Source organism: Chlorocebus sabaeus, chromosome 3, assembly GCF_047675955.1.
Source record: "Chlorocebus sabaeus isolate Y175 chromosome 3, mChlSab1.0.hap1, whole genome shotgun sequence".
NCBI classification, from domain to species: domain Eukaryota; kingdom Metazoa; phylum Chordata; class Mammalia; order Primates; family Cercopithecidae; genus Chlorocebus; species Chlorocebus sabaeus.
The window spans coordinates 1,799,226-1,817,941 of NC_132906.1; the positions used below are offsets into that span (position 1 = coordinate 1,799,226).

Consider the following 18,716-nt stretch of genomic DNA (forward strand, 5'->3'; position numbering starts at 1 on the left):
CATTGAAGTCTCAAGTTAAGTGTCATCTTCTTGGAAAGCCCTAGAAAGCAGAGCTTCAGCCCCTTCCACAGCACTATGTTCCTAATAGCACTCAGTACTATCTAGAATTATCCTGTCGACTTGTTTATTGTCTCTTTCTCTGCACAGAATGTAAGCTCCACAACAGCGAGGTCCTCGCCTGTCTTATCATTGTAAATATGTCAGCCAGTAATAATAATTATAACTAATTAAATATATAATCATTATAATTAAATATATAATAATAATAATATGAAGGAAAATAGTGATAGTGGGTGATAGGTGAAGGGTTTTTTTTACAGTGACCAAAGCAAACCTCTCTGAGTAGTCACAATTCCATAGAGAGCTTACTGAAACCAGGGAACAAGGCATGGACAGTTGAGGGAAAAGCAATCCCCCAGTAGGTCTGCCAGCAGATGGGAACGTGCCAGACCTTAAGAAAAACAAGGAGACCCATCTTGCAGGAGTAGTGTGAACATGGGAGACGGCGGTAGGAGATGGAATGATGGCGGGAGGTGGAATCAGCTAGCGAATGCTCTTGTAGGCAATCGGTATGAGGGTAACAGAGCGACGCGACTGGGCTTATGTTGTGTGGCATGTGGGTCTGACGCCTATCCAGGGAGACTGTGAGGAAGTCATTGCGGTAATCCAAAGGGGGAGATGCTGGTGGCTAGAGCCACCGTGGGATCAGAGAAGATGGCAGAACATGGTTGGATTCTGGTTCTTCTTTGAAAGCAGATCTGTTAGGGTTTGGATGGGTGGCTACGTGGATGCAGTGCTGTTTGCTGAGACAGGGAACACCTGCAGCCCAGGTTTCTGGGGAGACGCAAGTGCTCCAGGAGTGTATTGTTGGGTTTTGCAGGTCTCCTGGAATATGGAGTGGAGATGCCAGGGAAGCAGCTGGGTAAACACTGGAGTAGGGAAGGGCTGGAGATGTAGTTTGGGAAGCCTCAGTGAGTGGATGGTATGTAAAGCTTCGGGAGTAGATGAAATCTGGGAAGTGAGTATATGGAAAGGAGGAACTCTGAGAACAGAACTGTTGGATACTCCAAGTGCTGGATATTGAGAAGATGCAGCCAAGGAAACGGAAAAAACGATCTGTGATGTAGGAGGAAAACGTAGAATGTGTTCATCTGCCGTAGATGACAGATGAAACAAAAAGCATATGAAAGCCAAGAGAGTGATTAAGTCTGCCAAATTCTGCTGAGAGGTCAATTGAGTAGGTTGAGAACTGACTGTGGATGTACGTAGTTGGACATTAATTTCAGGAGATCATGGCAGTACCAGTGAAAAGCAATTTGTTTCTATTCATCCTTGGAGAATACTGGGAGCATCCCACCAACTTCAAGAAAGAAGCAAATATATATATATATTAAAAATATATATATAATATAAATATATATAATATATGAAAATATATAAATATATATAAATATAAAAATATTTATATATTTTTTTGAGACGGAGTCTAGCTCTGTCACCCAGGTTGGTGTGATCTCAGCTCACTGCAAGCTCTGCCTCCCAGGTTCATGCCATTCTCCTGCCTCAGCCTCCCAAGTAGCTAGGACTACAGGCATCCGCCACCACGCCCGGCTAATTTTCTGTATTTTTTTAGTAGAGACGGCGTTTCACTGCGTTAGCCAGGATGGTCTCCATCTCCTGACCTCATGATCCGCCCGCCTCAGCCTCCCAAAGTGCTGGGATTGCAGGCGTGAGCCACTGTGCCTGGCCGAAAGAAGCAAATACTGAAGATGTCTTCGCAAAAAAGGGAGAAGGTCTTTTCCACTCACACGTTCATTGGAAGCTAGCTATGTAATAGATTAAAAAAACTGTTTTTAGCTCATTCTTACGTTCCAGTGGACTAAGTAACAGAGAACCCAGGCTGTGGTGTTGAAAGGTCTGTGTTAGAATCCTGCCCATTACTTCCTAGCGGTGTGACTTTGGTCAAGCATCTTAACCTTGCAAAGCCCCAGTTTCCTCAACTTTAACTAATAGAGATAACATTGTTGAGCTTGTAGTGTAATGAAGTTAAATGAAATATGTGAAGTTCTTTTCCACAGTGTACGCTTGATAAATATAATTGTTGTTGTTAATATTATTTATGCCCCATCTATATTATGAAGGTAGGAAAAGTTAAAATGGGTTATGCTCGAGTGAGACTAAAAGAAGAGTGAAGTGCAATGGAAATGAAGAGGCAGATGAAGAGGAGGTGGTCACATCAGGAAGCTGGGCAGCTTTACTGGCCATAAGGCTGGCCTCGGAGAGGGAGATGGGGCAGTTTGAACCAGAAATGTGATGTAATACGGGGACAGTGGTAAGTGAAGAAAATCCCAGGGCTTTGTCAGCCATCTTTTATGACAGGAGAAATAGAGAGAGGCTGGAAAGTAAAATGACCAGGAAAAAAGCCAGACATGGCTAAGGAAAGACAAGAGTTACAGTGGAAAGCTGGAAAGTAACAGACCTTGCCAAGCTCCCCAAAGGCCTGATGAGTTTGTCTTTTCACATTTTTGGAGATGTATCCATGCTCACACACCTGGGGTATGGCGGGCGACAGTGGTCCCTAATTATGACGTTTTCTGCAGTTGCTCACAAGATCTTTGCATCAGGCACAGTACTTCCATGCCTTTCAGACAGGAATATGTAATTATAGTGAAAAGTTAAACTCTATTATTTTTGTAAATAACACATTCAATAAAGTGTATTAGTGAAAATTCTCCCTCCCACCCCTTGTCCCCCAGCTATGCAATTTTCTTTTCCAAAGGTAGCCAGTGCTGTTGTAATTGTTTCTTGTATGTATTTCTGGAGATATTACTGATATGTGTAAATATAAAAGGTTTCTCCTTAGGACACAAATAAGGCATGCCATATACACTGTTCTGCATTGTATTTTTTTTCCCTTAATATTCTTTGACAATTAGTGCCTACCAGTATCCAAAAAGCTTCCCTGTTTTTTCTTTTAACAAGCTACATTAGATTCTATTTTATAGGTTTACTGTAATTCACTTAATCAGTCATTCTGGATGGACACACAGCTGTTTGCAATCTTTCACTATTGCATAGAGTGTCACAGTGTGGAATCTTCAGCATATGCATGCATAGACATATATAAGGTAAATTCTAGAAGAGAAATTGCTGAGTCCAAGGTTCCATGTACTTGGAATTTTAACAGAATTTACCAAAGTGCCCCTTCATAAAGACTGTGTCAGTTTAATCTCCATTAGTAATATATGAGAGTGCCTGATTTCCCAAACTCTAACACACATTGTTTTATATAACTTTTTAATATTTGTCAAATTTACAGGCTAAAAATGGTATACTGACATGATTTTATTTTGCATTTCTTTTATTAAGAACAGAGTTAAGCATAGTTGTTAATGTCTAAGAAACGTTTGCATTTCCTTTTCTGTAAACTGATTATTCTATTCTATTGTTGATATATTTTTCTTTCAATACTTTAAATATTTCATTCCACTCTCTTCTTGCTTGCATGGTTTCTGAAGATAAGTCTGATGTAATTCTTACCCTTGTTCTTATATAGGTCCACTTTCTGTTGCTATAACAGAATACCTGAGACTAATTTATAAACAAAATAGGTTTATTTAGCTCATGATTCTGGAGGCTGGGAGGTCCAAGACTGGGCGTCTAGATCTGGTCAGTTTCTGATGAGGGCTTCATGCTGTGTAATAACATGGCAGACCATGGGTGCATGCAAAGAGAAAGATGAAGCCAGCTGACCTGCTTTGTAACAGTCTGCTCTTGAATGAACTAATCCAGTCTTTTGAGAACTGCATTAATCCCCTCATGAGGGCAGAGCCCCCATGACTCAAACACCTCTTAACGGCTCCATTACCTCTCAGTACTGTTATGTTGGGAATTTAATTTCAGCATTAATTTTAGAGGGGAAAAACCACATCCATAGTATTCTGCCCCAGACCCCCAAAACTCACATACTTCTCACATGCAAAATACAATCATTCCATCTCAGCAGTACCATAAATCTTAATGTGTTCCAGCATTAACTCAAAAGTCCAAAGTCTCATCTGAGACTAAGGCAAACTGCTTCCAGCTATGAGCCTGTAAAATCAAAACAAATTATCTACTTCCAAACTATAATGGTGAGACAGGCATGAGGTAGACATTCCCATTGTAAAAGGAAGAGGTAGGCAGGAAGAAGGGAGTAACAGGCCCCAAGCAAGCCCCAAATCCAGCAGGGAAGACATGAAATTTTTAAAGCTCCAGAATAGTCTTCCACACCATATGTCATCTCTTGGACACACAGGTTGGGGTGAACTCCTGAGGCTTCAGGCAGACTGCTGGGTACAGACTACGTGGCCATTTTCCCAGCACCTCTAACTATCTCAGGCAGGTGTTGCATGCTGCTGGTGGCTCAACAGTTCTGGCGTCCCAGTGGCAGCCCCACTCCCTTGGTTCCACTAGGCATTGACATGGTGGGGACTCTGTGGCAGCTCTACCTCTGTGGCAAGTTTCTGCTGGTCCCATGGGCTTTCTGTGACATCCTTTGAGATCTAGGTGGAGAAAACCATGCCTCCAAAGCTCTTGTATTCTGCACACCTGCAGGATTAGCACCACATGGACACCATCAAGGCTTATGGTGTGTGCCCTCTTGAGCAGTGGCCCGAATTGCACCTGGGGTCATGTGGGAAGCAAGGACTGCTTCCCTGGGATGTGGGGAACGGGAGTCTGGAGGTGGCCCTAGGCAGCAAGGCTGTTCTGCCCTCAAGGCCCTAAGGTTCTGAGTCTGATGAGAGGAGCAGCCTTCAGGACCATTCATCCATTGTTCTGATGAACAAAACCTGGCTTCTTTCTGTCTGTGCTAATCTCTTTAGCAAACAATTGTCTGGCTGCATCTTTGTACTGACTTTTTGCTCCCTACATGGCCACACTGTGAATTTTCCAAATCTTTCCACTCTGCTTCCTGCTGCTCCTATAACTCACTGTAAGTGACCAGAAGTAACCATGCAGTGTCTTGAGCACTTTCCTGCTTAGCTGTTTCTTCCACCAGATATTCTAGTTGTCTCTCTTAAATTCAGCCTTCCATAAAGCCCTAGGGCATAAACACAATGCAGCCAAGTTCTTTGCAACTGAATAACAAGGACACCTTTATTCCAGGTTCCAATACGTTGTTCCTCATTTCCATCTGAGCCCTCATCAGAATGGTTCTTCCTGTCCATACTTCTATCATCAGAATTCTGGTCACAACCACTTAAGTAATCTCTAAGAAGTTCCAGACTTTCCCTAGTCGTCGTCGTCTTCTGATCCCTCACTAGAATCTCCCTCAATGCTCTGCTCACAGTATAGGATCTTTCTAGCCGACTCCTTCAAATTCTAGACACTACCCATTACCTAGTTCTAGAGCTGCTTTCACATTTCCAGGTATTTGTTACAGCATCAACCCGAATGTTGTTACCAATTTTCTGTCTTAGTTCATTTTCTGTTGCTGTAGCAGAATACCACAGACTGAGTACTTTACAAAGGAAAAAGTTTTGTTTAGTTTATAATTTTGGAGGTTGGGCAGCTGAATTTGGTCACCTTCTGGTGTGGGCCACACGCTGCATCATACATGGTGGAGAAGTGAAGGGGGAGGCAGGTGCATGCAAAGAGAAAGACGAAGTGGGCCAACCCACTTTATAACAACCTACTCTTGGGAGAACTAACCCAGTCCCATGAGAACTGCGTTAATCCCTTTGTGAGGGCGAAGTCCCTGTGACTCACCTCTAAAAGGCCCTATTACCTCTCAATACTGTTGACATTGGCAATTAAATTTCAACATGAGTTTTGGTGGAGACAAACCACATCCAAACCATAGCAATAGTAAAGGTGTCCCCCACTCCCCCCCTCCACCTTAGCTTCTTTCAAGATATTCTATTTTTGACTGTCTGCAGTTTGAATATATGCCCGGGTGTACATTTTTTTGGTATTTATCCTGCTTAGTGGTCACTGAGCTTCCTAGCTGATGGTTTGTAGTCTATAATTACTTTTGAAAAATTCTGAACTATTATTACTTCCAATTTTCTTCCATTTATTTTTCTTTTCTTTCTGGCATACTCATTCGAATATTTATACTTTTTATGATTATCTCATAGTTCTTTCATATTCTGATCTATTTTTTCAATCTTTAAAAAAGTCTTTGGATTTTAGCTTGAGAAGTTTCCGTTGACATATCTTCAAGCTCCCTAATCACCTAATCACTTCTTCAGCTTTGTCCAGTTTACTGACAATCTCATCAAAGGCATTCTTCATTTCTGTCATAGTTATTTCGATTTCTACCACTTCTTTTAGATTCTTTAGTTTCCATCTCTCTGTTGACCTTACCTATCTATTCTTGCATATTGTCCACTTTTTCCATTAGAGACTTTAGCAAATTAATCATTGTTAAGTTTTCAGTGTGATAATTCCAAAATCTCTGTTCTCATTTTTGAGTCTAGTTCTTGCTTGTTTTGTCTCTTCAGACTGTACTTTTTTGACTTTTAGCATGTCTTGTAATTTTTTGTTGAAAGCTAGACATAATATATTGAATAAAAGTGACTGAGGTAGACAGGCCTTTAGTGTGAGGTTTTATATTTACCAGGCTGGGGGTTAGGCTGTGTTTACTCTTTGCTGTAGCTGTAGGTGTCAGAGGCTAATATGTCCTCTGATGTCCTTGTTTCAGTCTGCCCCGTTGTCTTTGGGATTCCCTAGAGATTCCTGGTGTCTGAGTCTTGCAGTTCTTTTAGTTCTAGTGTAGTGTAGTTTAGTTGTAGTGATGTAGTGATAAGGTTGGGAGGAGATGTTTCTAGATTACTATGATTAGGGCGCAGTCTGTTAGTGAGCCTGGGCTGGGTATTTCTCTATCTCCACATTTAAGGCTAGAAGGGGCTGGAGTTGTGTATTTCCCCTTCCCCAGGTTGGTTAGGCTCTGCTCAAATAGTTTTCCTTGAGGGCAGGCCTTGCTAAGAAGAGAGAACCCTGGGCATATTTTGAAATAGTCACTTTTCCCCTCTTCTTGAGGGAAGTAGAAGAGGATTTTTCTCAGATCTTCACAGGGAGAACCTGGTAGGGTTCCTGAAGGTAAAACTCAGGAAAGTGTGGGGACTCCTGTAAGAATATTCATAGGAGAGTTTTTCGATGAATTCTTAACTTTCAAGCTCGTCGCAATGAGCCTCCAGCAATTACAATTTGAAGTGTTCCTTCTGACACCAGCTCCGGCTGTGGGCTCCTACTCTTCTGTTTCTGCTCTGGTAAGCTGTGATTCTCTGTATCTGCCTGTCTGCCTTTCCAGTTTTCAGGGCAGCAGTTTTCCTAAGACCTTAATTCTTGATGGATCTAAGATGCGTTCTTGATTTTCAGTTTATTCAGCTTCTTCCTTGTATGCATGGGAATGATGACTTCCAAGCACTTAACGTGTTGGATCAGACACCAACATTTCTTATTGATTTGTAGGAGCTTTATATAAAGAGGGTCAGATGAGTGCACATATAAAAATATATATGCACTCACACACGCACAGACACAGATACATACACACATATATATTTGAGATACGGTCTCCCTCTATCACTCAAACTGGAGTGCAGTGGTATGATCACAGCTCATTGCAGCCTTGACCTCCTGGGCTCAAGAAATCCTCCCACCTCAGCCTCCCAAGTGGCTGGGACTACAGGCGTGTGCCACCACACCCAGCTAATTCTTTAAGTTTTTGTAGAGACAGGGTCTTGCTATGTTGCCCAGGCTGACCTCAAACTCCTGCCTCAAGTGATCCTCATGCCTCTGCCTCCTAAAGTGTTGGGATTACAGCCATGAGCCATCATGCCAGCTAGCTTTTTATATATTAGAAAAATGAGTCCTTTATATGAGATGCATTTTTCCATTTCATCATTTATTTTTTGAATTCATGTTTTTCTCCCATGCAGTTAAAAAATGTTTTGTGTGTGGTTGCATTTATCAGTGTTCTCTTTTAGGCACTTGGATTCTATGATACATTTAAAAAGGCCTTCACAATTCAGATCAGATCATAGGGAAATTCTTCCATTGCTTCCTTTAGGACTTGTTATAGTTTTATTTTCTACATTTAAAATATTTGCATTTGGGTTTTATCCTCATGTAAAGTATGAAGAATAAATACTACTTGTGTTATTTGTTTATTCTGTTGTTTCAAAACCATTTACTCATAGTTCATTTTTTTCCCCATTAGTTGATGATCATATATAAAATTCTAATATGTATTTGGATCTATTTTTATAATTTCTATTCCGTTCTTGCTTTATCTGTTTATTCATAGGCTAATATAAATAATTCATATGATACTCTGTTCTAATTACTATAGCTTTAAAAAATATTTTAAAATATTGTGTAACTAGTTACCCCTTAATTTTTCTTTTTAAAAAAATTTCTTGTCAATTTTATTTTTGCATATCACCTGTAGCATCAGTGTATCTAATTTAAACAATATGACATTTTTATTGTTATTGTTTTTAGATTAATTTAGGAAGGATTATATATTTATGAAATAGAATTTTTCTATCTAAGAATATGATATGCCTTTCAATTTGTTCAGAGCATCTCAGGCCTGGTGCGGTGGCTCACGCCTGTAATCCCAGAACTTTAGGAGGCCCAGGCTGGCGGATCACCTGAGGTTAGGAGTTCAAGACCAGCCTGGCCAACACAGCAAAACCCCATCTCTACTAAAAATACAAAAATTAGCCAGGCGTGGTGGCACATGCCTGTAATCCTAGCTACTCGGGAGGCTGAGACAGGAGAATCAGTTGAACCCGGGAGGTTCAAGGTTGCAGTGAGCCGAGATCGGGCCACTGCACTTCAACTTGGGCGACAGAGTGAGATTCTGTCTCCAAACAAACAAACAAACAAAAACAAAAAAAAGTACATATGTATTTCTTGGTCAGGAGCAGTGACTCATGCCTGTAATCCCAGCACTTTGGGAGGCCAAGGTGGGAGGATCTCTTGAGCCCAGGAATTAGAGACCAGCCTGAGCAACATAGTGATACCTCATCTCAAAAATAAATTTTTTTTCTTCATATAGATCTTCATATAGATAGGAAGTGATACTTCCTACTCAGCTTCTTCTTCTTGTTAATTCTATCCCTAGGGATCTTATCTCTCCTTTCCTTCCTTCCTTCACTTTCCTTTCCTTTTTAAAAAACATATTGTGCCTGGGGTCTTTTCCTTCCTTCATTTTGTCTTCTAACTAGTTGTTGTTTATACACACTCAGTGTAACTGGTTGTTGATATATACAAGTATATATTACTATCATTTATTTCTGTGTATTTTGAGAAGACATGCTATTAAAAAATTTAAAAGTATATGCCTGTTATAATTGAGGGCAGTGTTACACAATGAAGGTCTGACGTCTATGAACTTGACTCCACCATTTATTAGCACTGAGGCAATAGGCATGCTACTTAATTTCTATAAGCCACAATTTCCTCATCTATAATATGGGATAAAATAATACCTCATAGGACAGTTTTCAATATTAAGAAGATAAAACACAAACGCACTTAGCAGTGTGTTAGAAACACAGTCAGCAGTCAATAAATGGTGGCTGCAAGGGTTCTATCCTCTTACCATGAAACTCAAACCTAGTTCCTGGGGTCACACTGGGAAGAGACTTCAGCCTTCCCAAACCACTCCCCTCCATCCCATGCTCCTTACAGCTCCTAAACAAAAGCCTGTAAGTAGAGTGAAGGATTGTGGGGTGGGGAGGAGGAGAAGGAAGGATACAGATGGAAGGGCAGAGGCCCAGTGACACCTTTGTTTTTTTTTTTTTTTTTTTTTTTTTTTTGAGACGGAGTCTCACTCGGTTGCCCAGGCTGGAGTGCAGTGACCGGATCTCAGCTCACTGCAAGCTCCGCCTCCTGGGTTTACGCCATTCTCCTGCCTCAGCCTCCCAAGTAGCTGGGACTACAGGCGCCCGCCACCTCGCCCGGCTAGTTTTTTGTAGTTTTAGTAGAGACGGGGTTTCACCATGTTAGCCAGGATGGTCTCGATCTCCTGACCTCGTGATCCGCCCGTCTCAGCCTCCCAAAGTCCAGTGACATCTTTATTGTAGAGAAGGAATGAAATGACCCTGTACTGATTTGTATCTGGGGTCCAGGGAAACTGAAGGAAGACAAACTAATGAACAAAGCGGGGTAGGTGGACCTTTTCCAAAGGGCCACTTCCAATTTGCATAGGACTTTATAGCTGACAGGCCACTTTAACCTACACGAACCAGTCTTCCCGGCAGAGCTGGGACCCGTGAGGAGAGGGCCCGTAGCCACGCAGGGAGTAGGCAGAGGGTCAGATGATGTGTTTCAGATTTGCGGGCTCCCATTCCAGTGCTCATTCCTGTTCACAGCCCTCTTTACTTCTCTTGTCATTTATTCCCATTTGGGCTTACGTACTAAATTGACAACAGAAAACACAGATGACAAACATGATAGAAAACACAGGGAAGGGGAAGAAAGTAAGAGGAGTTAAAACGTTTTGAGAAGAGAGAGCCTCAGGGAGCTTTGGGATTAAAATCAATAACAGTGTTTGCTGAATACCCCCATGGGGGTAATCCATGGGGGGACTATATAAGGAATAGTGTAATGATAGCGACTATGTCTTGAGGGTCTATTATGTGCTGCTTGTTTCGTGTGCATTTTTTTTTTCCTTTTACTCCTAACAACAGTCTTTCCAGGCAGGGGTTATTAACCCAATTACACCACGTGTCTCTAGAAGGCAAGGCCTCAGTCTTCTTTGAATACTAACATCTATATACTCAGTGAAGAAGACTTGTAAAACATACTCATAGTCCTGGACATGAGAGCTCATGGTTTTGCCAGAACTGTGAAGGAACCTTGAGGATGTCAGCCCTAGCGAGTGGGGTGAGTACAGGAAAAATGTGATGTGGCCAGTGCAAGGAAGCACATTGTTTCTCCTACTATAATAAGAAAAACAACCAGACCAAACCAACCAGCAAAACCAAGCAAGAGAAATCTGATGGGGAAGGCAAAGGGGCGAGGAAGCAGCAAAAGCTTCTTGCAGCTGGAGTTAGGGATGCGGATGAAATGTGGATCAAGCCAACTGCAGTGGGGGAGGCTGCGCAACCTGGGAAAGTGCTCCATCAGCTACTTCGCCCTCTCTCCCGCTGCTGCAACGCTTTTTAAAGCGACAGTCACACGCTGCAGGATTCGGAAGCGGAAATGGTCTTTGCTCATTGGATGACAATCTAAATTCAGACCGAAAGAATGTGGTTGGAGACAGCTGGTGGAAATGGTCCCAGTCTTGTCTTCACTGGAAATGTCCAATGTCCACGTGCTGCTCGTTTCTCTTCTTATGAAGCGTCTCCCTGTCTCTCTCTGGGCCTGTCTCTGTTTCTTCCATCGTTTTTTCCCCCACTAAGTAACCATCCCGGCGCATTGTACCCAACCGGTCGAGGAACGCCCCTGCTGTACCCATCGCTGCTGGCTGCCTGGGAGATTAATGCGAGCGACTCGGGTGGTTTATGAGAAGTGACACTTCCTACCCAGCTTCTTGTATCTGCCGCCGAGCAGTTAACGTTAAAGCCCGCTCTGTACCACCGCGGATGTGACTGCTGTAAATACCACGGGGCAGGGCTCTCATGCTTCAGAAACACGTAAGCAAGACGCACCGAGTCAGCCCCGGACACCCAATGACCCTGGACTGCGGCAAAGGGGGGTGGGAAAGGAAGAGCGGAGGACCACCTCGCTCTTCTCTCCTTCCTCCTCGCCCGGGCCGGAGCACGCCTTCCTCCCCGGAGGGCAGGGGAAGGTCGCTCCAGGTCGCTGGCACCTCCAGCGCCCCCGAAATCTGCAAATTCATCGCTCCGTTTCGTCTTCAGGCGAAGCCCTCCCGTCCGGAGTAGGGCCAACCGCAGTTCTGCATCTCCAGCCTTTAGCTGACTACTAAGGCGGATCCGACTTCTCCCCCATAAAGAGGTTTTGATTCGCTTCCCCACCGCAGGGGTTCAGTCTCTGCTTTCGACTTTGCTTCTCAGTTGCACGCCCCGCAGTCTGGAGCCGCGCTCAAGTCTCGGCAACTTTCACCATCTTGACCCGAGAGTCGGGCCGTTTCTAAGACAATGTGAACAAAGAGGAGCAGGGGGAGGGAAGGGGGGCCCCGCGGGAAGGCTGTGGGCGAGTGTGTGTGTGTGTGTGTGTGTGTGTGTGTATGTATGTGTGTGTTGGGGGGCGCCGCACTCCGCGCCCGCGGCCACTGGAGATCCGGGCGCAGGCAGGCTGTCCGGGTGCAGAGCGCGCCGCCTCCAGTCTCGGGCGGGCCCGGCCCGGCAGGGCCCCTGGCGGCCCCCGGAGGCGGGTTTCTTTGTCCCTGACTCCTGCTGGGCGCGAAGGCCTCCGGCGGCTAGCAGAAACCCGAGCCCGCGCAACGGAGCTCAGGCTTCCACGTGCGGCCCCGCGGGGCAGAGCAAGAAGGAGCGGCTGCGGCCCCCGGGCGCCCAGCAAGCATCCAGTGCCCGGCCTTCCCAGCTCCGCGGGGGGCTTCGGACGGTGGCGTGAGACGCTCGCCTTTCGCTTCCCCGAGCCGATGCAGGGCTTGGGCTGGCGCGGCTCGTCCTAAGCAGCGTGGTTTGGGGCGAGAGGAAGCCCACTGGAGCGCTCCCCTCCACCCAGACTCCCGAAGACGCGCGCCCGAGTCGAAGTCGGGGACAGAGAGGGTTCTCTGGCGCCCCCCTGCCGACTGCTTTGCGGGCGTCGGGACCGGAGCAGCGGGGCGGGACCTAAACATAGCCCCAACCCAAAGATGCCCAGCAGAACGCTCCAAACAAAACCGAAACGGTGGCCGCATCTGCGTGTGTGTGTGTGTGTGTGTGACTGGGAAGAGGGGTTGGTCTTATTTGCAACATAGTTTGCGCTTCTGCGTGTGTGGCCAAAGAATGGAAGAGAAACTGCCATGGCCATGCAAGCCCATTAAATCAACTCCCCTTCCCTCCGACTCTCTCAACTCAGTCATAGTCTATAATACAACGCAAGGTTACAGAGCCCACGTGAAAACTAGTTTCCCAGTTTCACTCTGACCCTCCATCAATGTAGCCAGCTAGATTTTAGGTTACCGGCTTCTATTCTGCAGGAGAACTTTTGAGTCTCGGGAGACTCAGTGTTTCTTCCTCCCGCCTCTCGCAGTGCATCTTTCATTTGCTTTTCTTTGTAAAGCCAGGGCTCTTCGACTGCCTCCCGAGGAAGTCCTGCGCTCTGGCGCGCCGCACCTCGCCTGCCGCAGAGCGGCGCGGGCAGCAGGCCGGGCGCTAGGACCGCGGGGAGCCCGGGCGGCCGCGGCGCTACCTTAAACCCAGCCCAATGCCGCTGCCTGCGCCACTCTGCGCGCCGGCGGGGGCTGCGCAGGAGGAGCGCTCCGCCCGGCTACAACGCTCCGCGAGCCGGCGCGGCAACACCTGTTCGCGGCAGCCTGGGCGGCACGCGAGCTCCCGGACGCGGCTCTCCTCGCTCGCCGCTCGCCACCCGTTCTAAGCCAATGGACATCTGCCGAGCCTCTGGAGAATCCTGGATACTAGCTTTGGACGCCTAAAGTTTCTTCTTCTTTTTGTTTTATTATTATTATCATTTTTTGGAGGGGGGACTGGGAGGGGAGATTTGTCGCCGCCACCAACGTGAGATTTTTTTTTTCCCCTTGAAGGATTCATGCTGATGTCTGCAGAGTCGGTTAGAGAGTAAAAACAGCGCATGCCTTCCTGGAGTCAGGATCCGTAAATTCTGACGTAGCCCGTGCATCTTAAAAATCCCTATAATAACGCCTAGGCATTTAAGTTGCTATGGTCATTCTGATCTCAAACCAAATGGAGAAACTACGGATTTTTTTTCCTTATTACGGTCGGATGGGATGAAGACCTTCCTGCCTGCTAAGAGCTGGGGATCTGTCTATAGAGATACATAGATATGTTTATCAGTATGTCAGTGTGTGAGTATAAAGTGGTGGTTTCTTAGACTATCAGTGGTTTGACCTTGAACCTGTGCCAGTGAAACAGCAGATTACTTTTATTTATGCATTTAATGGATTGAAGAAAAGAACCTTTTTTTTCTCTCTCTGCAACTGCAGTAAGGGAGGGGAGTTGGATATACCTCGCCTAATATCTCCTTGGTTGACACCATCATTATTGTTTATTCTTGTGCTCCGAAAGCCGAGTCCTCTGATGGCTCCCTTAGGTGAAGTTGGGAACTATTTCGGTGTGCAGGATGCGGCACCGTTTGGGAATGTGCCCGTGTTGCCGGTGGACAGCCCGGTTTTGTTAAGTGACCACCTGGGTCAGTCCGAAGCAGGGGGGCTCCCCAGGGGACCCGCAGTCACGGACTTGGATCATTTAAAGGGGATTCTCAGGCGGAGGCAGCTATACTGCAGGACTGGATTTCACTTAGAAATCTTCCCCAATGGTACTATCCAGGGAACCAGGAAAGACCACAGCCGATTTGGTAGGTATACCATTAACCCTTTAGTGTCCATGAGATGACATGTTGAAATTATAACTACCAAGAAGGTGGTGGCCGGGTGGGGGACGTGGGAAGGGTTCTCCCCTCCTCCCCTCTTTCTCTGTATCTCTCTCTCTGTCTTGCCAGCTCAGAAAAAAAAAAAAGCCTCCGGAATTGCAGATCTGCCGCTGGCACTGATGCAAGTATACCCTGAAAGGCCCCCTACTTTTAAAGGGGGGCAGAATTTATGAATATAATACAAGTTTCCAGTTCTTTTGCATCAGATACACGGGTTTAGGAAGTTTCTTTTGAATGGACTGATTGCACGAGTTTAAAGCTTTAATCATTAACTCCTAAGAACTTAATGCAGTTTCTTGAAGGCAGTGGGTATCTTGTGCCCAAATTAAGGTGGTTTTTTTTTTCCTTTCCCGCTTTCCTCTAATAAGTATACTGCTTGAATTGTATATTAAGCGCATTGTTTATTCCCCCTTGTGGGGGTCTGAAAGCCCCATAGGCGAAGGTTGCTGACGGATTGTCCTGTTGAGAGGACTAAAGTCATATTTTAGGCTCCGTGGAAAGCTGGGGCAGAGGCTTGGGGAAAATGACTTGGGAAGAGGCAGGACGCTCAGGGGTTTTTGTCCTTCCAGCTATCGAGTGACAACCTCTGCTTTTAAATTTCCATAGTGTGCAGCCCTGTGTGCCTCGTGCGTGGCTCTCTGGTGTGAGTGTGTGCGCGCGTGCAAACGCTGCGAGCTAATTTTAAAGGGCATTGCGAGGATTTCATTTTTCAGCGGAGGGTATTTGTGACTCAGCACTGAGGGCTGCAGACTCGAGGGCTGGTGGCTCTGCCCACTTTATGCCTGCACACACGTGCTTGCCTGGGCACCCTGAGCCCAACAGCACGAAGTCAACTAACAGTCATAATTGGGTGTACTCTTGAGTTTTTTCCTTACTTAAAAAAAAAAAAAATTAAGCGCCAGTTTGGGCAACTAGACTGTTAGGAGGAGTTAACTTCTGAGTGAACCCACCTGACAACACTTAAACTAGGTCGTAAAAAATAAAGTCCTGTGGTGATTTTTCTTCCTCATGCTTTAGTGCCAGATGTTGAACACAATCTAAACTGTATGTTTAGCTTCGTGCGGCTGCGGATGATGCCAGAAGGTGAGGAGGATTGAGGCCTGGGCTGGGTATGGTCCCAGATCCACGAGGCCCAGGATTTGCTCCTCGTGCTCACCCCTGAGCCTAAGCCCACAGCTGAGCCTAGTAGTGTGAAATTGCTCTGGCTGTCTCCTCTCGCTGCTTAAAAAAAGTTATAGCTCTTCGCTTTGCAATTATTCAGTTGAAATATAACTATGCCCTCCCCACCCCAGACGTAAAGGTAGATTCTGGTTGTTGCAAAGAGAAGACTAAACTTTACTAAGTAAAGTGCTGTTTCCATCTGGCCTCTTTAAGGGCTGCCACCCTGCCTAGCGTTCGATACCAGAACAACAGGCAGTGGGCGGCCCTGGGTGGGCGAGCGAGTGTGTCCGGGGCTGCGGCGGCCACCCGCAGGGTGTCGGGGCCGCGCCGGCCGAGGCGAGCGGCGTGGGCGGCCGACCTAGGTGTGCCAGGCTGCCGGAGCTCCAGCCCTCCCGCGCTCGCGGCCGGCAGGTGCCCGCTCGGCCGCCCGGGCCCCGCGGCGCACTTAGCGGCTGCCTGGCCGGCTCCGCGCGGTCCTAAACGCGCTCGCGTTCTGGCTCCCTTTCCGCCCGGCTCGGGTGCACCCTTCAGTGCTGCGGAGACCACGGGGGCCGGGGGCCGGCAGGCAGGGGCTGAAACACTTCTGGCCGCGTTTAGGGAATCCGGTTTTTCATTTTGGCCCAAGTTGAGCCCCTTCGCTTTCTCTTTGTGTGTGAGAGTGGGTCTGGCGGGGCTGACAGCCGCCGCCCCAGGCAGCGCGGTGGTTTGCGGTGTGGGAACGGCTGGAGGCGCGCGCAGCGGCAGGAGAGTTGGTGGCGGGGACAGAGGACGGGCTGGAGGTCGGACCCCTGAGCTCCCCTGTCACATTCCGTGTCCCTCCCCTTCTTGTGAAGCACGCAGCCGGGTTGTGGAGACTTGAAGGGCTCCGTGGTGCCCGGGAGGTGGGTCGGGGGCCCCTGGCCGGAGCCGCAGGGGAAGGAGTGGGGGTGGGGGGACAAAGGGCCGCGGAGGCGGGCGGAGGGGGCGGCGTGCTATTGTTAACCGCTTTCCGAGAGCAGAGCTCGCGAGCTCGCCGATCGCGATCTGGCTTTCCCGCGCCCCCGCCTCGGCTCCGGCTTCACAGCCGGGGGAGCCCGGGGTGCGCGCGGGAGCGCGGCGGGGGCGCACGGCTGCAGGGGCGCCGCGGCAGGCCCGAGCCGGTTTTATTGTGTGGATCAGCCGAGCTTGTCTTTGAAAGACCCTGTTAGAACTCCGGTGCAGCACGACTGGGCCCTGGTGTGCAGATTATGGGATGTTCCAGTTGGGTCTGCTCCACGCACCCCTTCCCTCCATGAGCTTTTTTTTTTTTTTTTTTTTTTTTTTGATGCAGTCACCTTTAGAATAGGACGTTTGCCACACGAAATCGAGTCATTAGAAATCCCGTAACTCTGCCACTGGGGAAAGCGCGGATGCAAGGGCGGGGGCCACGGAGGAGGGCAGGAGAGGCGCGTTCTAGGGTGAACGACGAGGACCGCGGCAGGCTACAATGGCTAGATAGAAACCGTCAAACAAAAAGCTAGACCCCTCACCCCTAGAGGTCGGAGAAAGGTGTTGCCAAGGAAGTGGCATCTCCACTCCTTAGGCACTCTCGGCACTGTGTTGGTGGGGTGGATGTAGAGGCTGGGGGTAGGGAAGAGGGGGTAGTGTTGGATGAGAGGGGAGCGGAAGCCCCGGCCCAGGTTGGGGACTGGGGGCGCCGAGCCGCGAGCTAGCCCGTCGGCCTGGCGTCGGCCGAGGGGGAAGGGCGCCCTGGCGCTCCGCTGTGCCACTCACCCTGGCTGGGATGGAGTTGAGTGGGTGGCTGTGCGCAGTGGGGGTGGGGAAGCAGGGTGAGGCAGGAGGGTTATTTAAGTCTTTCATCCGGTTGCAGTGAGAAGCAGGCCCCCGGGGTGACAGCAGTGCCGCGGTCTCCCGCTGCTGCCGCTGCGGCAGGTCCCAATATTAGCAACCTCCGCAGAGCGGTGGTGCGTGTGCCGGGAGCCTCCTACCCTCGCCTTCCCAGCCCCGCCCGGAACGAGGCCGCGGCGGCGCTAGGACCCCGTGGCGCGCGCGGGGAAGGCGGAGGGAGGGCACGGGCGCCGGGAGGGGGCGAGGGGGCTGCAGCGCCCCGGCTCTGGCACACCTGGCGCTCCCGCGCGCCGCCGCGGCCTCACCTTCGGCCCTCCTCCTCTGGCAGCAGCCTCCCCTCCGCAGCCCGGCTCCCCTCTGGGGACTTCGTCCTCACGCTCAGTTTCTCTAGAAAAGAGTAACTGTAGGTGGGGGGCGGGGTGGGTTTACACCTTGATTAAAATAGAAGGTGCATTTTCTACCTGAAATGAAACAGCAGAAGGAAACCTGCTGGAAAAAGGATTTTTGCCGCCCCCATGCAGCCGCAGGTGACTGCAGCCGCTGGCAAGCTTGGCAGTGACACAGCAGCGGCAGTGCGGAGGACCTGGGGGTGGGGGAGTCTTACTGTTCCAGCAGGAGCTGCGGAGGTGACAACTTAGGTGGGACCTTGAAGGAGCCCTTTGTGTTTTTTTTTTTCCTCTGGGGTTGGTGGTGTGGAGATAAGATTGAACAAGGAGAAAAGGAACTCGCAATTGTATCTCTGTGCAATAGGCTGGGGAAGCGAGGTGTCTTGTTTCATCTGTATATCTATATACCTATATGTATATATAGCTCACTTTTAATTTTAAAGCACTCCAGCCTTGCTAGATGGGCAAAAAAGTGAGCAGAAAATCATTTGGGGAAAAAGTATTGTAAAATAATAAAAACATGAACGCTGGGCCTGATATGCTATTTAGCTTGCTTGGGAAGCCTAAGTGTGTTCCCTTTTTGGCGGGGGTTAGGTAGCTCTGAAAGGCCGGTCTTCATGATCTCAGATGAGCACCCAAACTGGGGCTTCTATTCAAAGGGGGGGGGTCAGATGAAAGTTTTACTAGAGGGGAGAAATATGATAGTATGAATTTTTTTTTAAACGGGTGTTTCAAACTTATTTCCTGGGTTTTGAACTTTAATTCTCTTCTATGTATCTGACTCTTCAATGTCTCAGAAAA

General features: G+C 47.8%; 1 protein-coding gene across 1 annotated transcript in view; it reads left to right on the forward strand.

Annotated features, from left to right (window-relative positions):
* The first annotated feature begins 11,246 nt into the window (after positions 1–11,246).
* The window catches only part of FGF9 (fibroblast growth factor 9), a 35,354-nt gene continuing 27,884 nt past the window's right edge, over positions 11,247–18,716 (forward strand). Inside the window, exon 1 of the mRNA XM_008021708.3 lies at positions 11,247–14,466. Coding sequence (XP_008019899.1) covers positions 14,190–14,466 — 277 coding nt within the window. The 5' untranslated portion in view covers positions 11,247–14,189. The remainder of the gene's footprint in view (positions 14,467–18,716) is intronic.